Source organism: Cervus canadensis, chromosome 7 (assembly GCF_019320065.1).
Source record: "Cervus canadensis isolate Bull #8, Minnesota chromosome 7, ASM1932006v1, whole genome shotgun sequence".
NCBI classification, from domain to species: Eukaryota; Metazoa; Chordata; class Mammalia; order Artiodactyla; family Cervidae; genus Cervus; species Cervus canadensis.
This window is the reverse complement of record NC_057392.1, coordinates 20,758,491-20,778,418: the sequence shown is the minus strand read 5'-3', so window position 1 is coordinate 20,778,418 and position 19,928 is coordinate 20,758,491. Positions and strand designations below refer to the sequence as shown.

At 45.1% G+C, this 19,928-nt stretch overlaps 2 protein-coding genes across 5 annotated transcripts; one reads left to right on the top strand and one right to left on the bottom strand.

Annotated features, from left to right (window-relative positions):
- Positions 1-2,065: 2,065 nt before the first annotated feature.
- LOC122445389 (wiskott-Aldrich syndrome protein family member 1-like) lies at positions 2,066-7,290 on the bottom strand. Of its 3 annotated transcripts, XR_006270524.1 has the most exons (3): positions 6,782-6,918; positions 6,090-6,222; positions 2,066-2,553 (listed from the first exon to the last, which is right to left on the bottom strand). XR_006270524.1 is itself a non-coding variant. In XM_043474512.1 (2 exons), the coding sequence occupies exon 1, from the start codon at positions 7,239-7,241 to the stop codon at positions 6,816-6,818; it is 426 nt and encodes a 141-aa protein (XP_043330447.1). In that variant the 5' UTR covers positions 7,242-7,290; the 3' UTR covers positions 5,487-6,037; positions 6,782-6,815. The 3 variants fall into 3 exon arrangements, 1 of the variants encoding a protein (XP_043330447.1); XR_006270525.1 differs by lacking the exons at positions 2,066-2,553; positions 6,090-6,222; positions 6,782-6,918 and adding exons at positions 5,487-6,037; positions 6,646-6,780; XM_043474512.1 differs by lacking the exons at positions 2,066-2,553; positions 6,090-6,222 and adding an exon at positions 5,487-6,037 and having other exon boundaries at positions 6,782-7,290.
- U2AF1 (U2 small nuclear RNA auxiliary factor 1) lies at positions 7,128-19,694 on the top strand. 2 transcript variants are annotated; one of them, XM_043474510.1, is made up of 8 exons: positions 7,128-7,262; positions 10,756-10,843; positions 14,066-14,132; positions 17,398-17,447; positions 17,596-17,694; positions 18,207-18,340; positions 18,421-18,513; positions 19,417-19,694. In XM_043474510.1, exons 1-8 carry the CDS (start codon positions 7,219-7,221, stop codon positions 19,553-19,555), a joined length of 714 nt encoding a protein of 237 aa, XP_043330445.1. In that variant the 5' UTR covers positions 7,128-7,218; the 3' UTR covers positions 19,556-19,694. The 2 variants fall into 2 exon arrangements, with proteins under 2 accessions (XP_043330445.1, XP_043330446.1); XM_043474511.1 differs by lacking the exon at positions 14,066-14,132 and adding an exon at positions 13,181-13,247.
- Positions 19,695-19,928: the final 234 nt, after the last annotated feature.

Sequence of the window (19,928 nt, the reverse complement as noted above, 5' to 3'; positions counted from 1 at the left end):
TGAGGGTTACTCTATTTCTTCTAAGGGATTCTTGCCCACAGTAGTAGATATAATGGTTATCTGAATTAAATTTGAACCATTCCAATTCATTTTAGTTCACTGATTCCTAAAATGTTGATGTTGACTCTTGCCATCTCCTATTTGAACACTTCCAATTTACCTTGATTCACGGACCTAACACTCCAGTTTCCTATGCAATATTGCTCTTTATAGCATCAGACTTACTTCCATCACCAGTTACGTTCACAACTGGGCATTGCTTGTGCTTTGGCTCCATGTCTTCATTCTTTCTGGAGTTATTCCTCCACTCTTCTCCAGTAGCATATGCCCAATATGACCTACTGACCTGGGGCATTCATCTTTCAGTGTCATTATCTTTTTGCCTTTTCATACTGTTCATGGGGTTCTCAAACAAGAATACTGAAGTAGTTTGCCATTCCCTTCTCCAGTGGACCACATTTTGACAGAAATTCCACCATGACCCATCACCTGTTATCTTTATCTGTCAGAGGGCAGACAGAATGAAATCCACAATCATAAATAGCATCACTGACTCAATAGACATGAGTTTGAGCAAACTCCAGGAGATAGTGAAGGAAAGGGAAATCTGGTGTGCTGCAGTTAGTTCATGCGGTCACAAAGAGTTGGACAGGATTTAGTGACTGAACAACAACCCCATAAAGGTTGAAGCCCTTGCCTTCAACACCATCTTCAGCTAAAGACAAAAGAGGATTTCAGGGGTAGTGGTTTGGGGCTTCAAAGGGGCAGAAGGCAATTCACCAAGATGGAAAAGCAGATGTTTGGTAAACAAATGTTTGTGGGCCCTGCAGTGACAGAGGGACACAGAGTGGACTCTGATCTGTAGATTTCCCTACCACTCTGGCCCATGTTCTTTGTAGATATCTCTGGTGGTGGTTCTATTCCAGGAACAGGCTCCTTATCTAAATTCTTTAGGCAGCTGAGGGAGAGGTAAAAAGACTTCCCAAGTCTTCTTTCTTAAAAAACTATCAGTCTAAATTAATCCTCAGGCCAGAAACACATTTTTGGGTGGCACATTTTACCTGTCCCAGTGAGCATGAACTGTCAAGCTTGACACTATGCTCCAAGGTAGGCACTACTGATCCCATGAACAAACAGAAACTCGAGTCCAAATAAGTTCATAATCAAGTGCTTTAGGCTAAATACTCATGTCTCCCCACCCAACACATTTAAATTCTAACCCCCAAGGCGTGAGACTTTTGGCTCATGATCAGGCCATGATAGTAGAGTTCTGATGTATGGAATTAATGCCCTAATAAAAGGGACCCCAGAGAGCTCTCCTTTCCCCCACATGAGGACTGTGGGGAACCAGTATCAGTTCAGTTCAGTTCAGTCGCTCAGTCGTGTCCGACTCTTTGCGATCCCATGAATTGCAGCATGCCAGGCCTCCTTGTCCATCACCAACTCCTGGAGTTTACTCAAATAGTATAGGCCATCTCAAAATATACCTTAATGACATATTACTTTCTTCTTAATATACATATTTTATTGAAGTATAGTTGACTTACAATGTTTCAGGTGCACAGCAAGGTGATTCAGTTATATTATACACATATATTATTTAATTATTTTCCATTATAGGTTATTACAAGATATTGACTATAGTTCCCTGTGAATACAGTAAACCTTTGTTGCATATCTATTTTTCAGTTGGAAATACAGCATTATACTAAGTCAAACAAGCTGAATCAAAATGTCATAAATTTTTTAGTTAGGCAAAAATTCATAGCTTTTCTAAAACATTTACATTACACATTATTATTTATATATATGTATACAAAAGATTTTCTACTACACTTGATAAAGGCTTGAAAAAGAACATCAAAAAAAAAAAACCAAGATGGAGGAATTGGAAAACATAAACTAAATCAAGTGGGAGCACTGAGTATGAAATTTTAAAAGTGGAACAAACTAGATAAAAGTAAAATGTCCTCATATAGTCCAGTTGTTTTTAAACATGACTGCTCATTAGAAACATATCTGGAGCTCTGGAGAAAAAAAAGCAACACCCAAGCATTTGTATTTTCCAAAAAATTCCAAGATAATTCTGATACACATCTGGATTTTTAAAAGTGATTACAGGTGTTTCTATTAAATCATAGTTTTGGTGATATAGAGCTCCATTATTTTTCTGTTGATCAGTTAATACAATGATATTAGCTGAGTAATAGTCACATAATCACAATAGTAAAAAATGTTTATCAGTTTTCACAATCAATAACCAGACAAAAAACAAAAGATAATTACAATTGCAAGCCATAATGGGAACATGGTCAACCTAAGAAGATAATTACATACAATTTGGAGGATCAAGCAAAGTTATGTGGCAAGTGACGTGCATACATAAATCCACCCAGCCAGCCTGTCTTTTGGTTGATGCATTTGATCCATTTACAGTCCATCCTAAAGGAGATCAGTCCTGGGTGTTCATTGGTAGGACTGATTTTGAAGCTGCAACTCCAATACTTTGGCCACCTGATGCAAAGAGCCGACTCATTTGAAAAGACCTTGATGCTGGGAAAGATTGAGGGCAGGAGAAGGGGACGACAGAGGATGAGATGGTTGGATGGCATCACCGACTCAATGGCCATGGGTTTGGGTGGACTCGGGGAGTTGGTGATGGACAGGGAGGCCTGGCGTGCTGCTGTTCATGAGGTCGCAAAGAGTCGGACACAACTGAGCGACTGAACTGAACAATTAAGGTAATTATTGATATGTAGGATTCTATTACCATTTTAATTGGTTTGGGTTTATTTTCTGTAGGTCTTTTCCTTCTCTTGTGTTTCCTACCTAGAGAAGTTTCTTTAGCATTTGTTGTAAAGCTGGTTTGGTGGTGCTGAATCCTTTTAATTTTTGCTTGTCTGCAAAGCTTCTGATTTCTCCATCAAATGTGAAGGAGAATCTTCCTGGGTAGAGTGTTCTTAGTTGTATATTCCTCCCTTTCATCACTTTAAATATATCATGCCATTCCCTTCTGGCTTGTAGAGTTTCTGTTGAGAAATCAGCTGATAGCCTGATGGGTGTTCCCTTATATGTTGTTATTTCTCTCTTGTTGATTTTAATATTTTATCTTTGTCTTTAATTTTTATGTTTGATTACTATGTGTCTTGGTGTGTTCCTCCTTGGGTTTATCCTGCTTGGGACTCTCTGTGCTTCCTGGACTTGGTTGACTATTTTCTTTCCCATGTCAGGGAAGCTTTCAGCTATTATCTCTTCACATATTTTCTCAGGTCCTTTCTCTCTTTTCTCCTTCTTCTGGGACCCATACAATGTGAATGTTGGTGCATTTAATGTTGTCCCAGAGGTCTCTTATGCTGTCTTCATTTCTCTTCATTCTTTTTTACATATTCTGTTCTGCAGCAGTGATTTCCACCAGTCTGTCCTCCAGGTCATTCATCTGTTCTTCTGTCTCTATTATTCTGCTATTGATTCCTTCTAGTGTATTATTCATCTGTTCTTTCGTTCTTGCAGGTCTTTGGTAAACGTATCTTGCATCTTCTCCATTGTTTTCCCAAGATCCTGGATCATCCTCACTATCATTATTCTGAATTCTTTTTCTGGAAGGTTAACTATCTCCACTTCATTTAGTTGTTTTTCTGAGGTTTTATCTTGTCCCTTCTTCTGTGACATAACTTTCTGCTTTTACATCATGATGGATTTTCTGTAATAGGGTTTTTGTCTTAGCCACTGTGGGACTGTGCTTCTTGCTTCTTCTGCCTGCCCTCTGATGGATGAAGATAAGAGGCTTATGCAAGCTTCCCAAGGGCTGGCTGGGGGTAAAACTGGGTTTTGCTCTGGTGAACAGGGCCTTGCTCAGTAAAACTTTAATCCAATTATCTGCTGATGGGTGGGGTTGCACTCCCTTCTTGCTGGGGTCTATGATAGAGTTAATGGTAACCTCCAAGAGGGTTTATACAAAGGGGGACCTTCCTGGCCTGCTGCTGCCAGTGTTCCTGTCCCTGTGGTGAGCCTCTGCCAACCCACACCGCCACAGGAGACCCTCCAACACTAGCAGGTAGTTCTGGTTCAGTTGCCTGTGGGGTGACTGCTCATTTTCTCTGGGTCTTCAGTTCAGTTCAGTCTCTCAGTCATGTCCGACTCTTTGAGATCCCATGGACTGCAGCACTCCAGGCTTCCCTGTCCTTCACCAACTCCCAGAGCTTGCTCAAACTCATGCCCATCGAGTTGGTGATGCCATTCAATCATCTCATCCTCTGTCCTCCCCTTCTCCTCCTGCCTTCAATCTTTCTGTATCTTGGTGTGCACAAGATTTTGTTTGTGCCCTCCAAGACTGGAGTCTCTGTTTCCCCCAGTCCTGTGGAATTCCTATAATCAATTTCCACTAGACTTCAAGGCCAGATTCCCAGGGGATTCCCAGTCTCTCTGTCAGATCCCCAGGCTGGAAAGCCTGACATGGGGTTCAGAACCTTCACAATGAAAGGGGAACCCAAGTTCTTGTTCGTGGAGCCAAAGAATGGAATCCACGAACCTGCAAACACTCACAGTAGCAAGTGAATAGGATTTATTAAAGAGGAGGACAGTACAAAGCTCTCAGCATAGACACTGAGAGGGGGTAAAGGGCCCCTTAGAAGGTGGGGATTACAGTAGTTTTTTACTTTTACCAGTATTAATTTGTACATTTTGGGTTGGCTCTGGCTCCTGTCCTTAAAATACATCATTTTTAAACCATCAGTTTAAAGGTCAAGATGCTTAACATCTTTATGGCTTCTCTTGATCCTCAGATTAAGTCTACACCCTTTTTCTTGTCCCCTGGCCATTTTACAATGGACCAGATGTATGGACTTAAGATTATTGATCACCACCTTATTTTTCCCTCCAACATATAGAACAGAAGTTAATTACTGCTCTTCCCTGGATCTTACGGGCTTCCCTCATAGCTCAGCTGGTAAAGAATCTGCCTGCAATGCAGGCGACCCGGGTTTGACCCCTGGGTTGGGGAAAGGAATGGCAACCCACTCCAGTATTCTTGTCTGGAGAATTCCACGGAGAGAGAAGCCTGGTAGGCTACAGTCGATGTGGTTGCAGAATCAGACAGGACTAAACAACTAACACTTTCACTCACTCAAGTTTACTTAAGAAACAATCAATACAAGAGACACACACTGTCTCCCTGAGAGTAGGAAATAAGTCTCCCCTGTAAAAGGGGCAACCCTGCACCTGGAGGCAGAAGGATTCTTATCACCAAAGACAGGGAATTTGGGGACATGAAGCTTATATAAGCAAACCTTTCTACTTCTTTAACTGGGCACCCCAAACTTAAGTCTATCAATTCCTTACAAAATCACAGCTTGTCTCAAAAAATAAAAGCTGCCTGCTTTGCCCACTTCTTGCTGTGCTTACTTGCTCAGCTGTGTCTGACTCTTTTGCGACCCCGTGAGCTGCAGCCTGCCAGGCTCCTCTGTCCATGGAATTCTTCAGGCAAGAATACCGGAGTAGGTTGCCATTCCTTTCTCCAGGGGATCTTCCCATCCCAGGGATCAAACTCCAGTCTCCTGCATTGCAAGCAGATTCTTTACCCTCTGAGCCACCAGGGAAGCCCTTGCCCACTTCTTAGGTCCCATTTCTATGGGGCCTCCATGTGCATGAATTAGTTAAGTTTCTTCTTTTCCTGGTAATCTACCTTGAGTCAGTTTTACTATTAGTCCAGCCACCAGAACCCAAGAGGGTTGAGGGGTTATTTCACCTCCCCTAAAGTACAAATAGCATCAGAGCCCCCGCTATGACACCCACCAACCAAAAAAGCAGTTCTCAAACTGTGTTCAGAGGGAACCGAGTCCTCCTCACACCTGCTTTGAGGGCTATACAAGCACCTGATTATCATTGTTACCTTCACTCTCAAATGTGCTCCATACCACATTTTAACACAGTAGACACTGCCAAAGCATTTCTGCCAGGATAAAACTCATTTTTGTGCAGGCTTCTTCCCAGGATAAAACTTTTTGTGGCATTCTCTGTTTATGAACTTGAGACTGCAGACCTGGGTGGACAAATAAACCAGATGTGCGTTTGCCCCAAATGCAAAACGATACCTGCAGAACTGTCAGTAGAGGCGAGACCGGCTCATCCTATGGGCCCATCAACAGGGGACTGGTTAGCCACACAGCGGAGCTCTGGGGAGCCATCAAAGTAGTCAGGACTGCGACCACAGTCCTATGGAGCCATCTGTGGGATGGACCGTTAGGTGAAAAAAGAGAACGAGGAGGAAACAGTGGGTTAAAAGGAGGTGCCTCCAAAAAAAAAAAAAAAACAGGATGAACTAGGAGCACCGGAGGTGGGTAGCTCTGGGTGAAAGGACCCAGCGTCCACGCAGATCTCTAACTCTCCTCGGCCCCCAGCCGGGCCCCTCCCCGCAGAGGCCCCTGCATTTGGCTTCTCCGTGGTCTTCAGGGTTTCTATGCCTGGCATTGCTGGACGTCCCTAAACCGGTCCTAAGCCCGACACCCCTCACCCCCCCACCCCCACCCCCCGCACCGCTCCGTCTTGAGGGCCAGTGAGCCCGGCCCGAAGACGTGCGCTCTGCCTTCCCGGCATCGGAGCCTCTCCAAACCCGCCGGGCTTTCCCAGGGCCGGGTCCAGGCGGCGCACCTCCGGACCGGGGAGCCGGGGAGCTCCGACTCAGCTCCCCGAACAAGAGGAAGCTGAAGAACGCGTCTTCCCGGAGGAAGGGTTCGGTGGGGATCCCCCAGGGAAAGTGCGGGGAGGGGGGTCTCGCCCCGCTTACAGCCCGCGGAAACCCCCACGCGGGACAGGCGCGCTCAGGGTCCGGGCCCAGGGACTGCGTGGAAAAGCCCCTCGGCCGCTGCCTCCTCCGAAGCCGCACTTTGAGCGCTTGGCTTCTCTGGCCACTGCGGAACGCCGGTGGAGGTCGCGGGGCCCCAGCCGAGGGCGCTAGGAGCGTTGGCGCGGGCCCGGAGAACGTAACGAGAGCCGGGAGGTGGCGCTGGCGGGCGGCGCGCCGGCTCCACTACCGCCAGGGGAGCACCTCCCGCGCGCGCCAAGCCCCGCCCATGCGCAGACAGCGCCTCTCCTGATTGGGCAGCGCCGCCACGCTGGTGGGGCGGAACGAGCGTCGTCGCGTCCGGGTGACGTATCCGGCGGGCGTCGGGCGGGGTCGTCGGCGTCGGCAGTGGTGTCGGCGGTGGCGGCGGCGGGTGGGAAATGGCGGAGTACTTGGCCTCCATCTTCGGCACCGAGAAAGACAAGTAAGTGAGATCCGGCCGCAGGGGTTCCGGGCTGGGGAGGCGGGTGGCGCGCGGAGGAGCTCGGCGGCGGGGCCCGGGCGGCAGCGGGAGGCCCGGCGGGGGGAGGGGCGGGCTGCCCTTCCGGCCTCGGGAGCTGCGCGCCGCCGCGTGCGCCCTGGCAGGCGGGCGATGGGCCGGGCGGGCGCCGGGCTTCCGCTCGGGCAGAGCGGCTTCTCCCGCCGGGGCTCCTTGGCTGCCCACCTACAGGCGACCCGTGCCCCCGGCTCTCGGAAGCCGACTCGAGTTGTGCTGAAGTTGTCAACGTTAACGATTCTCCCAAGTTTGATCTTTTAATGTCGAGTCGGGCAAGCTGTAGTATAGACTCGCCCGCGTTAAATCGTTAGATAATTGAGGTTCCTGTTAGGGTTTTAGGTGCTTAACAAACCTCTTGTGTGAGTTAAGCGATCATCGTATAGATCATAAGGACATTTGTTGTGAAACAGTATTTTGGAGATGACTTGTTAACTAACCGTGAAAGACAGTCTGCTTTTAAAATACTTTCAGGTGCAATTCCAATATAAGAATAAGATGGGTGAGTTTTTAGGTTGCATACCTTCCGTAGTGAGTTGTTAGGTTGAGAGTAAAAAATATAATTTGGGTTTTGCCAGGTGTTAACTTTGGAGGATAATACTTGAAAACCTTAAGATTGAGCTGGATGTATTCTTCCAATAAATGGTTAGCATCTTGGTGTTCTTCAGGGCTGTACAGGGTCTATGTGAATATTTTTTTAACAATTAAACTCATAAATTTGCAATAGCTAATGTTTTGATACAACTTTGTAAAAAACTTTAAATTGTTTCTGTTTTCCAGGATGCAGTGTATCTTGTAAAATGTCTTCTTTTACACATTGTAGACTCCTGTGTTGTTTGGAAGAGGGGGTTATGTTTTTTCCTAGCAAAACTCACAAGACAGTCATCAGTCATATTCACCCCAGAAACACTTACTGGGTGCTCAAGGCCAGTGTCTGGGGACTCAGAAATGCGTAAAATTTGGATCTTGTTCTCAAGGAGCAAGGGGTGCTTGTCATGCAAAGGATAACTGAGTTAAAATGAATTGAAATGCATTAAGTGCTGTGGAAGAGAGCCATGCCCTGAGTGCTGTGGCCCCAGAGGCAGCAGCTTGGGAAACAGGATCTTGAACAGATCAGCCAGCTCTGCTGGACAAAGAGGCTTCTCAGGTTTGCTGAAGAGCATGCAGTGTCGATTTTACTCATGAGCTTATATCAGTGTGGGCCATGACTTATGTCTCGCAAAGTTTTTATTTCCCTCCTTCTTGTAAAAAGCTGTATAAGGTGATGTCCTCATTGTTATTCTGTGAGGACAGAGGTTTATTCCTGCCATAAATAACTCCATTTCATCTGTTAGAGTTGTATTATAAAAGTCACAGCTGTAATTTAGGAAACTTGATTATTTAATCTAGGCTTCTCATTTCAGGGAGATTTTGTGGAGTTTTAATTTCTGGGAAACAGCTCAAAATTTTCAGCTGAAAAATGATTCCTGCTAACTTTTTTTTTTAATTTAATTTGAACTGAAAGTAAAATGTACATCTAGCAATTAAAAATATTTAACCAATTACACATTTGAGGTTTTAGACATTTTCTAAATCTAAGAATGGATTAACCTTTCTAATATCTTCTCTCAAATAGTACGCCACGTCTTTATTTTAATATCTTTTCATTGTATTGCAGTAGTCCAATGAGCCTACTGGAAAAGTTTTGACTAACAGATTAAATTCAGTGATTAACTGTCCATTGTGAAATGAGAGTCATTTCTGATAGTACAGCAACAAGGATTGTTTTAATTATATGGAATAGTTGGGTGTTAATGGTTGAGACAGGGGTTTTTGTCAATTCTGAGATAGTCTTAAACTATTTTCAAGTGACTTTCTCAAGATGTAACATGACGTACTCAAGTGTATGTAGTAATCATTTTTCTCTCCTCATAAATTTAAGACTTTTCCATTTTTATTGCTACCTGAAAATAAATAAATGGCTAGTTGATTTCATGGGCCATCAAATTTCACTGAGGCCCTTTAATCTTAACTGAATGTGAAAGTTGCTCAGTCGTGCCCAACCGTGGGTAGCCCTTCCCTTCTCCAGGTGATCTTCCCAACCTAGGGATTGAACCCAGGTCTCCCGCGCTGGCAGCTGTGAATGGCCCTTGCTAAAATAATTGAATGTACAGGGTAACTTTCCCACCTCTGCAAGTCTGAATTTTAATGGGACACATCTAGTAAGGTTGCGTAACTCACCGCAGATCTGCTCAGCCACCATGCGTTGCTGTCATGGTGGCTGGATTGCTAGTTTTGATTTTATCTGCATCATCCAAGTATTGGAGCATATTGAGAGACAACCTCGTGTAGTTTTTACAGGCAGAGTGGGTGCCCCAGTAGCTTGTTCTCAGTGTATTGAAACTGGGGGGGATTGTTTACTTCAGACCTCTTTTTGGAAATCTTCTGTTGGTCTGGTGTCTTGGGTGGGGGAACCTGGACTCTGTATTTATTGAGATGATAGTGACTGCATGTGATGAGCACACAGTATACTCAATTCTGGCTCTTGGAACAGTGCCAGGGTTGGCATTTTCCTCAGTTTACAGAGACCCGGACAGGTGGGGGTGACTGGCCCAAACCCAAGCAGAGTCAAGGTCCTGACCCCTCACCAGACTGCTGGTGTCCTCAAGAGAGGAGTTCATCATGGAAGGAAAAGAAGCAGATAGGTTTTGAGTTAAATATAGTTTTAGACTAACTTACATTCAGTTTAAGAGAAAACAGTGGAGCAGAGAAGTATTGAATATAATTGAACCTTTGAACCACATGGAGGTTGGGGTGCCAGCCCTCTGCACAGTCAGTAATCCAATCCCAGTTTATTTAACCTCCAGTCAGCCCTTCGTGTCTGCTGTTCTGAATCCTGCAATTCATCCAACCACGGGTCCTGTAGTACTGCAGGATTTAATACCTGAAAAATCTGAATAGAAGTTGTTTAAGGATCAACCGTACTTGAAAGTGAAGGGGATTTGAATGAGGAGGAAATCAGGTTAGAATAGAGTGCCATGTTTGAAGAGGGGCAAATTGAAGCTAAGTAAACCAGAGCTTGCCAGGGTACGGCAGTGGTAAAGAATCTGCCTGCATGCAGGAGACGCAAGGTTTGTTCCCTGGGTCAGGAAGCTCTTCTGGAGGAGGGCATGGCAGCCCCCTCCAGCATTCTTGCCTGGAGAATTCCATGGACAGGAGTGTGGCGGGCTGCTGTCCATGGGATTGCAGAGAGGTGGACACAACTGATCAGGTGGGCAGGCAGACCTAAAATATGAGAAAGTACCTATTACCAAGAAAAACAACGTGCCTAGGTCTTTGTGAAGTAAAAGAAAATTAGTGTGGTGGCATTTGTCGTGTTGATGACATATTTCCATCTATTTGATGTCTTTCCAGCAAAATAATCAGTTCTCGTTTTCCCTTACAGAGTCAACTGTTCATTTTATTTCAAAATTGGAGCATGTCGTCATGGAGACAGATGCTCTCGGTTGCACAATAAACCGACCTTTAGCCAGGTTTGTTTGTTTTTCCTTTTTTTTCTGTTTTCATGTAAATTGTCAAGACTTCATGTACTTTACAGAGGCAGTTAGTAATTTCCATGTGTTAATAATAAGCAGGATTTTTTTTTTTCCTCTAGTTTTATTTTTCTATTTGTGTTCATAAATGTGTTTTGTTTAAATGAGAATGAGGCAGGTGAACCGCCCCAGCAGAAGGTGTGAGAGCACCATTCCCTGTTTTTATCAGTAGAGAAACTTGTTGGCTGTGACTGGTTTTCACTGCCTTCCCACCCTCCCTGCCTCTAATAGACGTGGGTCGGGAGGGGCAGCCAGGCCAGCGCTGACCTTGCCTCTTCTCCAGGCTGACAGATGTAGAGGTGGGCAGGGCCCCCTTGGAGGAGACTGCCATGCTCTGCACAGAGGGGCTTTCCAGTACTACTGGGCATGTCCCCTTAAGACCCCAGCCAAGGACACAGCCAGCTGTATCATGTTATAAAAACATGAAAAATGAAAGTTAACCTTGGAAGGTGGGCGCTTCCCTTCAGGTTAATAGCCAGTCTCTAAAGTTAATTGGGAGAAGCCAGTTAATTGAAAGATTGGGCTTAGCTCTATTGGAAGTTTAGTCAAAAATTGTGATTTTTGATCGTTTCTTTTCGGCCAATTGAAGAAAAGGCAGGGGTTGACACCCTTCGAGTGATCCGGTGAATTTAAGGGAGAAGGCACCTCCGAGAGGAACAGAAACCTTCTGCCCATGTTCACCTGAACATTTGGAATTTGAAAAAGATCTAGACTTCAGTCTTTCTAGACTTGAGGGCTCTTGAGCTCCTTCACATGGCCCGTGAAGTCCAAATGTGCAGCCTCTGCACCAGTGGATATAATGTTTACGAAAGCCAGCCTGGTGGTGTAAGAGAAAGACAGTGTTTTCTAATTTAATTGCTTTGAGCATGTCTCTTTTGAAATTCAGAATATTGGAGATTTGCTTTACATTTTCTTTTTTTCTTTAAGTGCTTCCATTTGTGAACTAAGCCTCCCCCACTAGGCCAGTGGCCATGATTCCATAAAGTTTGGTGGGAGTCAGCTGTATGTGTTAACTTGAACATCTTGTTTTGATTCATTTGGTTGGTTTCAGGTAATCCTGACCTCCTCTGGTTTTAATGGAACTGCATTACTCCCTTTAAGTGTCGTTTTATTAAACGGTCACTGCCGCGTGACCTGGGTGAGATCTAACAGGAATTTCCTGGGCTTCGTGTAGCTGTCCATCAGACTTGTCATGCTCAGGTGGTTTTAGTTAAAAACCTAGTGTGGTTGGCTTTGGGGAACAGCCAAGGCCTGAGATAGGCCATCAGTGACTTGAGGGAGAGGCCAGGCCAGAGGACGAGGCTGTGCTGTGTGGCTGGTGGTCATCCTCCCAAGTAGGTTTCCCAGAGCAGATGTTTGACTGGGGGGCTCTCTTATGACCACTCCCCTTGAACACTCAGCTACAAGTGGAACAGGCCAGTTTTATAAAACCAGTTACAAAACTGCTTTGGATACATGTTGAGACTGAATATTTATTTTCTTAAATTATGCTGTTTATTGGTTCAGCTTGTAAATCTCTAACATAATGTCAGTGTGGGTTTCTTTTTAAGCTTCTTACAGTGATGTGGACATTAAGATTCATGTAATGTGCTAGCCTACTAACTTAAACATGGTTTGTTTTTTCAGACAACTTGATTTTAAGAAGAACGGTACAATGTAAGGTTTCAAGTCTACCTGATCCAGTTTAAAGCACAAGGGCTAAAAGGATTTTTTTCCCTTAAAAGAAGGATCGGAAAAGAGCAAATGTTTTAAGCTATTGTATTATGTAAACAGAGATCCCACCAAGAAAATGTAAATGTGATAGATGCCTCTGAGAGTTAGGAAACCCATTCGTGTGCCTGTTTCCTACGAGATCAAGAGAGCTTGATGGACTGCATATGCTTGAGTTACACATTTGGTTTTAAAAACAATTTCATATGGGGAATATGATTATAACATGAATTTTTTGACATCATAGTGTCTGCTAGCTTGAAGCATAAAAAATGTTAGTGTTCTATTGCATTAAAACACTTCAATAACATGGGCCTACTCAGAATAACAATTTCTTCTTGGTTGCTGGCTGACTTGACCTAAGTCACTTGACCGAAGTCACCGCTCAAACTCTGTTTTCATAATATGATGGTTTGGGTGTACTCTTCAGAAGACAAGTGTCTGACTTGCAGGAAGCAAACAAACAGCAGGCGTCGAGCCTTTTGCAAACAAGTTGTCTCTTTGCAATTGTCTGATATATGCACAGCAGCCAGTAGAATTCCCCTTTTTATTTTTTTTTCCCCGCAGACCATCTTGATTCAAAACATCTATCGTAATCCCCAAAACAGTGCACAGACGGCTGACGGCTCACACTGTAAGTCCCACAGTTGGAGAAGTTTTTTTAAGACAATGGTGTTAAAGAGCCCACTCTTAATTGAGACAAACCATGTTGGCTTCTGAGCTGCTGACATAGAGCTGTTGCAAACAGGACACGGTGCCGGAGGTCCTTGGCATTCACAGTAAGAACTTGATACTTGGCTGAGGTCAGCAGGCTGGCCGGGGAGGTCGCTGGCCAGGCCTCTCCCGCCCTGGATGTTTGTTAGCGAGAGGGGTCCGGCCCTGTAACAGCCGAACGTCACCAGCCAGTTATTGGTCTTAACAGTGGCTGAACCCCTGGCAATTATTAAGTTCTTTCTGTGAAATCAAAAACCTTAGGAATATGTAGGAATCAATAAGGTAAGTTGCCCAGTAAGTGTGGGTTTTATTTCACCATTACGATTTTTCCTCTAGGGAGTGGAGATTTCATGATATGTAATTATTGTATTTCTCTAGTCAGTTTATACAGGCACACTTCTTTCTCAGTTGTTCATTAAGTTTCCTATTACAAGAATGGTTTTGGTGGTAGCCTGCCGACTTGTCTGCATTCTTAACTGGATTGGAACTTTGAAGTGGTGAATTCTTCTAGTCTGTGACAGAAATACAATACTAGCATATCATGGGATCTCTGTTACACTGAAGTGTTAGGGCGCTCCAGGACAGCCATCAGCTGAGAGAAAACATCACTGCTTCAAAAGAAAATAACTTGCTCTTTTTTCAGCACTGAGTCTTGACTGAAGCGATCGCCACAGGAAACCGGTTAAGTGTTTACATTTAATTTTCCATAATATAAAGTTGTTGCGTTTTGTATTTCAGACCATTGCCCTCTTGAACATTTACCGTAACCCTCAAAACTCTTCCCAGTCTGCTGACGGTTTGCGCTGTAAGTTCATACAAGTTCCTTCCCTGGTTCCCTGGGCTTGCGCGTCAGAGCTCAGTGCCGGCTGCACCTGGTCTGCCGCTGTAGTGTCGAGGACCGCCTTCCACGGAGGGGTCAGAGCTTGTGTCCCCCTGAGCCCGTGGGAGCCTCTGCTGGAGGTTTAACTGTGCCCACTTAGGAAGGAGCGAGTGCCTAGAGAGGGTGCCCTTCCCAAGAGCACGGAGCTGCTGCTCTCCTGGGACCTTGGCCGTCACCCGGGAGAATGTGTGTCCGCTTAAATGTGGGCTCACGTTTTACCCGCTTAAAGTGAAAGTCGCTCTAACTTTAAAATAAATAGTTCTGAATTTTTTTTTCAGATGTTATTTCTTACTAGAGTTTTTTTCCCTTAAACTCCACTTGAATGGAGATCATGCTTTTCACTGTGAGAGCGTTGTCCTGAGTGTGACCCCAGTAGGGCCCTCCTGGTTGCACTGACCTTCAACACCAGTCCTGTGTGGACTCTGATTTCATCAGATATTTTACGTAGGTGTCTCCTGCATTGGGGAAATAAAGGATACTTGGCAGAGAATAGCTCTGGAGTGGGCATTCAGTGGACATTACTCCTTTATGTACCGGGGAATGCTAAAGTCAAGTCATGGATGTGGTATTGATGGGTAGTTTTTAGGGAACAGTAGAAATAATAACTGTTGAACTCCAGAGTAAATGTAGTCATTTGAGGATAAGCTGAAACAAACATCCTGGACTCGTGTTAAAATCTGAGGGTCCAGACCAAAGGGTAGGTGCTTTCATTCACCAGTTTGTTTTAAAGCTGTTTTTAAAAAAAAATAGATCACAGAATAACACCACGAAGTACCTTTGGTGGCCACATGCCTGGATCAGATACACCCTTGGCCCAGAGCCCCTCAGTTTGTAGGGTGACCTGCAGTGGGTGAAACGGTCCTGGCAGCCGCCACCTCCCTGAGCTGGTCCAGACTGGGAGGCCTCCCGGTTCCGTGCTGTGGTGCGTGGCACCCACGTCCAGGGGGACCGGACTGGTGCGCTTTTCCTGCCAAGACACTAAATGTTTTTCGATGCTAATACTGACCTGATAAGAGAATTTCTTTCCTTGAATCTGATGGTAGCAGGACTTGGTAGCCCTTGGTGTATTGTTTTTTTAAAGAAACAAGATCAATGGGTGAAAGAAACTGTTGCTGTTTGGATGGTTAAGTCATTTTGTAACAGCTCTACCCTGGGGTAGAAGTGAATGAGAAGTAGGGGACTGAGGAACGACAGTGGATCGTTCTTTGCCCTGTTTGTTTTCTGGGGGGTTCGCATGCTTTATTGACAGAAGGATGTTGTATTAGTTCTCTGTGTGTGTATTTGTGATTCACAGGACTCTTGTTTTGCATATGCTACAAAATAAAAGTTTAGCTGTACTAAATGCTACAGTTCTGGAGTCCAGATTGTATCAATACAAATTAAATGCAATTCTGATTATACAATTTAGCTACTAAGTTCATCACTACTGGCTCTTTTTAATATAACTTTGTATCTGCAGAAAAATAAACTTTCTATGCTTGGATTAAGCTTAAATATGAATCCCAGTTTAAGAATGTTTCTTTAAGAAAACTGGGTACTTGCAAGTTGTATTTAAAATATACTGAGTTGTGTTAATACTTTAGTTGAATAGCTTTTTTAATCACTCACCTACCTCTGCCTTTCAGGTCATTTTGATTGACTCAGAAAATTTTAACCACAGTATAGGAGATAAAATATGCCCACTAGGAAGCATTTTAAAACATGAACTTTATATAAGTTATTAAAATACAGTATTCTGTTTATGTGGTAACAGAATAGAAATACCAGTCCCATGAATACAGCCAATAGTTTAATGGCCACCAAAACGTGATTCTCGGTATTGCTAAGACTTTGAGTGTGTGATTGATTTCTGTCTTCTCATTTTCCTAATATGGAGAAGGAAATTAATTTTAAACATTAAAATTTGCCCTTTGGAATGGGCTTCTCTTGACTGGCTTTTCTGTTGTTTAGACTTTGGTTTCTACTCAGGGAAGGAGATACACTCATTGTAACTTTTAAATCAAGACGAGCTGTCTGGAGTGGCGTCACCGCACGTGTTCACTGAGCTCTCTTCTGTAAAGTGAGCTGGGTTCCTGGAAGTTCAAAAACAACTAAGAAGCAGGGACACACACACCTACCCACCACCACCCCCAGTGGCTAGAAAGGGAACTTAAATCATTGCCAGAACCAAAAGATTGAAGTTAGTTTTTACCCTTAGAGGGAAACAGTTTTCAGAGAGCTAGGGCATTGTGGACAGAGCCCATGGCCACAGCCTAGAGCCCTTGGTGGGGGCCCAGGGGAGGCCGCCAGTCCCAGAGGATTCCTTTGAAAGGTGGCTATTAACAACAGGCTGTCCGTGCCTTGAAGCTACTGCCAGTCTGGCTGTGTTGGGAATATCAGCTTACTGACTCTCCAGCTTTCTGCTTCCTCAGATTTAGGTTCAGAGAGTGTCAGAGTTTGAATGGTAGAATATAATGAGGATGGGATGTGGATTTGCTAAATCTGTCCACAGAATGGACAAGAGTTCACTTAGTACATGTGAATTATGAAGGATAAACTTGATGAAAACAGTTTGACATTTAAAATAATGCTTTCTTCAACAAAAACCTGTAACTTTCCCTTTATGCAAAAGAGGGCAATCAGATTACTGCGATTGAACTTTGTCATTGTCCTTCTCAGTCTTCACTTTCCATCATTTGGGTTTTAATCGCATCAGAAAGAATAACATTCCGTGTAGCTGATAATTGGTAAAAGAAACGAGTAGGGAGCGTAGATTTTAATCATCTCCCCTGCCTGATTGCCACCTTTCATTTTAACCTAAGAATGGGAAGGGAAAAAGTCAGTGATTACTTGGCCTGTATCTTAAATCTAAAAAGGAAGAGAATTTTCAATTTAAAAATTTCTTTTGAGAGTCAACCTTTTCCTCATGCTTTCTGAAAATTTTGGCCCTTTGATGCTGATGAAAACTTGTCATGATTTTAATATTTTAATAGCCAGAACTGAGGTGGTCATAAGGGGCTTTTAAAATCTCACCACACTTTAAAACTTTAACAAGTGGCTGTGTGATGCACTGTCTTCAGTCTCCAGTAGAGTGCAGCTCTGTTTTCTCTCTAGATGAGCTGATGTGTGTTACGTAGCAGTTTGAGTTTAAGCACAGAGCTCTGGCGGTCACAGTTCCCGGCTCTAACCAGCAAGCTCTCTTTGTTCACAGGCGCTGTGAGCGATGTCGAGATGCAAGAACATTATGATGAGTTCTTTGAGGTGAGCTAGTGACTGAACCCTGTAGACCTGTTTACCCACTGTATGGGGTTTGGGACTTTACTCCATTAATAAGAATACATACTCATGAGTTCTGTTCTGTTCCTTTTTCATCTATATTGTGATCCTCTAACCCCTGTTCCCCCCTTAGGAGGTTTTCACAGAAATGGAGGAGAAGTATGGGGAGGTGGAGGAGATGAACGTCTGTGACAACCTCGGAGACCACCTTGTGGGGAACGTGTATGTCAAGGTAGGACTGAGGCGGCAGTTAGGGCCGAGGAGTGAGGAGTGCCTGCCTCACCTTAGCTCACAACCCTGAGAGAACAGCCCTGCTCAGACCAGGCTGGAGCCTTAACGCCCTGACCAGCCCTCGTTGGCCATGGCTCCAGTCTGGCAGCTGGCATGTGGGTTCTGGGAGGATGGGTGTCTTAGACTGTTGGTTAGTGGTTGTGGGACTGTGGAGGAGAAACTGAATTATATGTTTCATTTCTTTTTCCTTTTTTTTTTTTAAACTTTTCTTGCCTGCATAAATCATGACATTTGTCCTTTTAACCAATTGAATTTGAAAACCAAGGCAGCATGCATGGCATGATCTTGGACAGTTGTAAAAGTAAGTCATCGTTAATAAAGGATGGTCCAGTTTTTAAATTGCTCTCTCGCATCATGCCACCCGTGTGAGCACGTGATAAGTATTTGAATCAGTCACTGAAGATACTTGTTACTGAAGCGTGGGTGGTGAGCGGTTCTGCTTTGTCTCTTCAGTTTCGCCGTGAAGAAGATGCAGAAAAGGCTGTGATTGACTTGAACAACCGCTGGTTTAACGGCCAGCCGATCCACGCCGAGCTCTCCCCCGTGACCGACTTCAGAGAAGCCTGCTGCCGCCAGTACGAGATGGGGTAGGTGCGGGCCGGCCCAGGGGGAGCGGGCAGGAGAGGCGGGGTTGTGTACCCAGCGTGACCGTTCTCTTCTCCTGCAGGGAGTGCACGCGGGGTGGCTTCTGCAACTTCATGCACCTGAAGCCCATCTCCCGGGAGCTGCGACGGGAGCTGTATGGGCGCCGGCGCAAGAAGTGAGTACTTGTGGGCAGGCTCAGCCCTGGGCCTTCTCTTCAGAAGGCTCTGCTGGGAATGTAGTGTACACTGTGGGATATAAAAGGCACTCTGAGGGACATTCCACACATGTCTTCCGGCTTGTCAGGTAGAGGTCAGACCTTAGTAACAGGGACCCATCAGGCGGGTGACCATTTAAAAGTAGATTTGTTTGCACAGGAACTTATTCTGTCTGCTACATGTCCGAACTTCTTTTTCCGTTGGGGTTTCTTGGATTTTCTTGGTTTGGGCAGGTCTGTAGCGGGGGGGGGGGGGGCACTGTCCTGTGAACCAGAGACAGTCAGGCACAGTCTCATGGCCAGTCCCAGTGCTCAGCTGCAGGTGGGTGCTATTCTCAGAAGCAGAGAGAAGGCCAGAGTGGCAGTGTAACAGTCAGTCTTCCCTCTCAGATTGTGTTCTGGCCCCAGAGGGGTTCTTATCCCTCTCCTGTTAAACATAGGTTTGCAAATTCACCATTGGTGATCATTTTATTGTCAGCAGAAAAGTGTAGGAGAGAAAGAACCCCATTCTCCCTTCCCCACAGTGGGCTGATGGGCCCGTTGCTGAGCCGAGAACATCTGAGAGGCTTGGCTCAGGTGGGATGGTATGCGTGCCCCTTCCATTCTGGGTATTGGCTCCCCTGGCCACTTGAGTTGGCTCCACAGGAGAAGGGGGAGAAGGTGTCGTTCCTCTTCGGTCCCCAGCTGCCCGTTTTTAGCCCAGGCACTTGAATGTCTGAAATCAGGGCACGTGGCACAGTGTCACCTGTGGCTCAGGCGGCAGCGTTTCTCCCTTTGTCAAGTGTCTCCAGTGCGACGAGCGGCCGTGCTAGGCTGCGTGCTGTGGTTTGGGTGCCACGGTTTGTTTCTTGTCCTCTGTTGCAGGCATAGATCGCGGTCCCGCTCCCGGGAGCGTCGCTCTCGGTCCCGAGACCGCGGTCGCGGCGGCGGAGGTGGCGGTGGCGGAGGACGGGAGCGCGACAGGAGGCGGTCGAGAGACCGGGAACGGTCTGGGCGATTCTGAGCCATGCCATTTTTACCGTATGTCTGCTAGAAAGTGTTGTAGTTGATTGACCAAACCAGTTCATAATGGGAATTTTTTTTAAAAAACAACAAAAAAAAACAAAGATGGGTTTCTGAATAAAATTTGTAGTGATACAGTGTTCTTGTGTGACTTATTCCTTGTGCACAGTCCGTTTTAAATCTTTGCCTTCACATCATGAGGTGACATACCTTGAGGTGACGGTATTCCACCAGTCACTCTTGGTATAAATGACAGATTTTTAAACTTAGGGAATGAAATAAAACACCTCCCAGTTAAGGGGAAAGTCTTGGGAGAAAAAGTCAGACTTGTTTCTCGTTACCTTCATGTTAACAAATGGTCTTCTCTTCTGAAG

What these genes read in the sequence shown, in the direction of transcription:
- U2AF1 (XM_043474510.1), top strand. Translation starts at nt 7,219, where the DNA reads ATGGCGGAGTACTTGGCCTCCATCTTCGGCACCGAGAAAGACAA. An exon ending in GTCTGCTGACGGTTTGCGCT is followed by an intron (nt 14,133 to 17,397) that starts GTAAGTTCATAC and finishes CTTTGTTCACAG; the next exon opens with GCGCTGTGAGCGATGTCGAG. An exon ending in TGGGGAACGTGTATGTCAAG is followed by an intron (nt 17,695 to 18,206) that starts GTAGGACTGAGG and finishes TTGTCTCTTCAG; the next exon opens with TTTCGCCGTGAAGAAGATGC.
- LOC122445389 (XM_043474512.1), bottom strand. Translation starts at nt 7,241, where the DNA reads ATGGAGGCCAAGTACTCCGCCATTTCCCACCCGCCGCCGCCACCGCCG.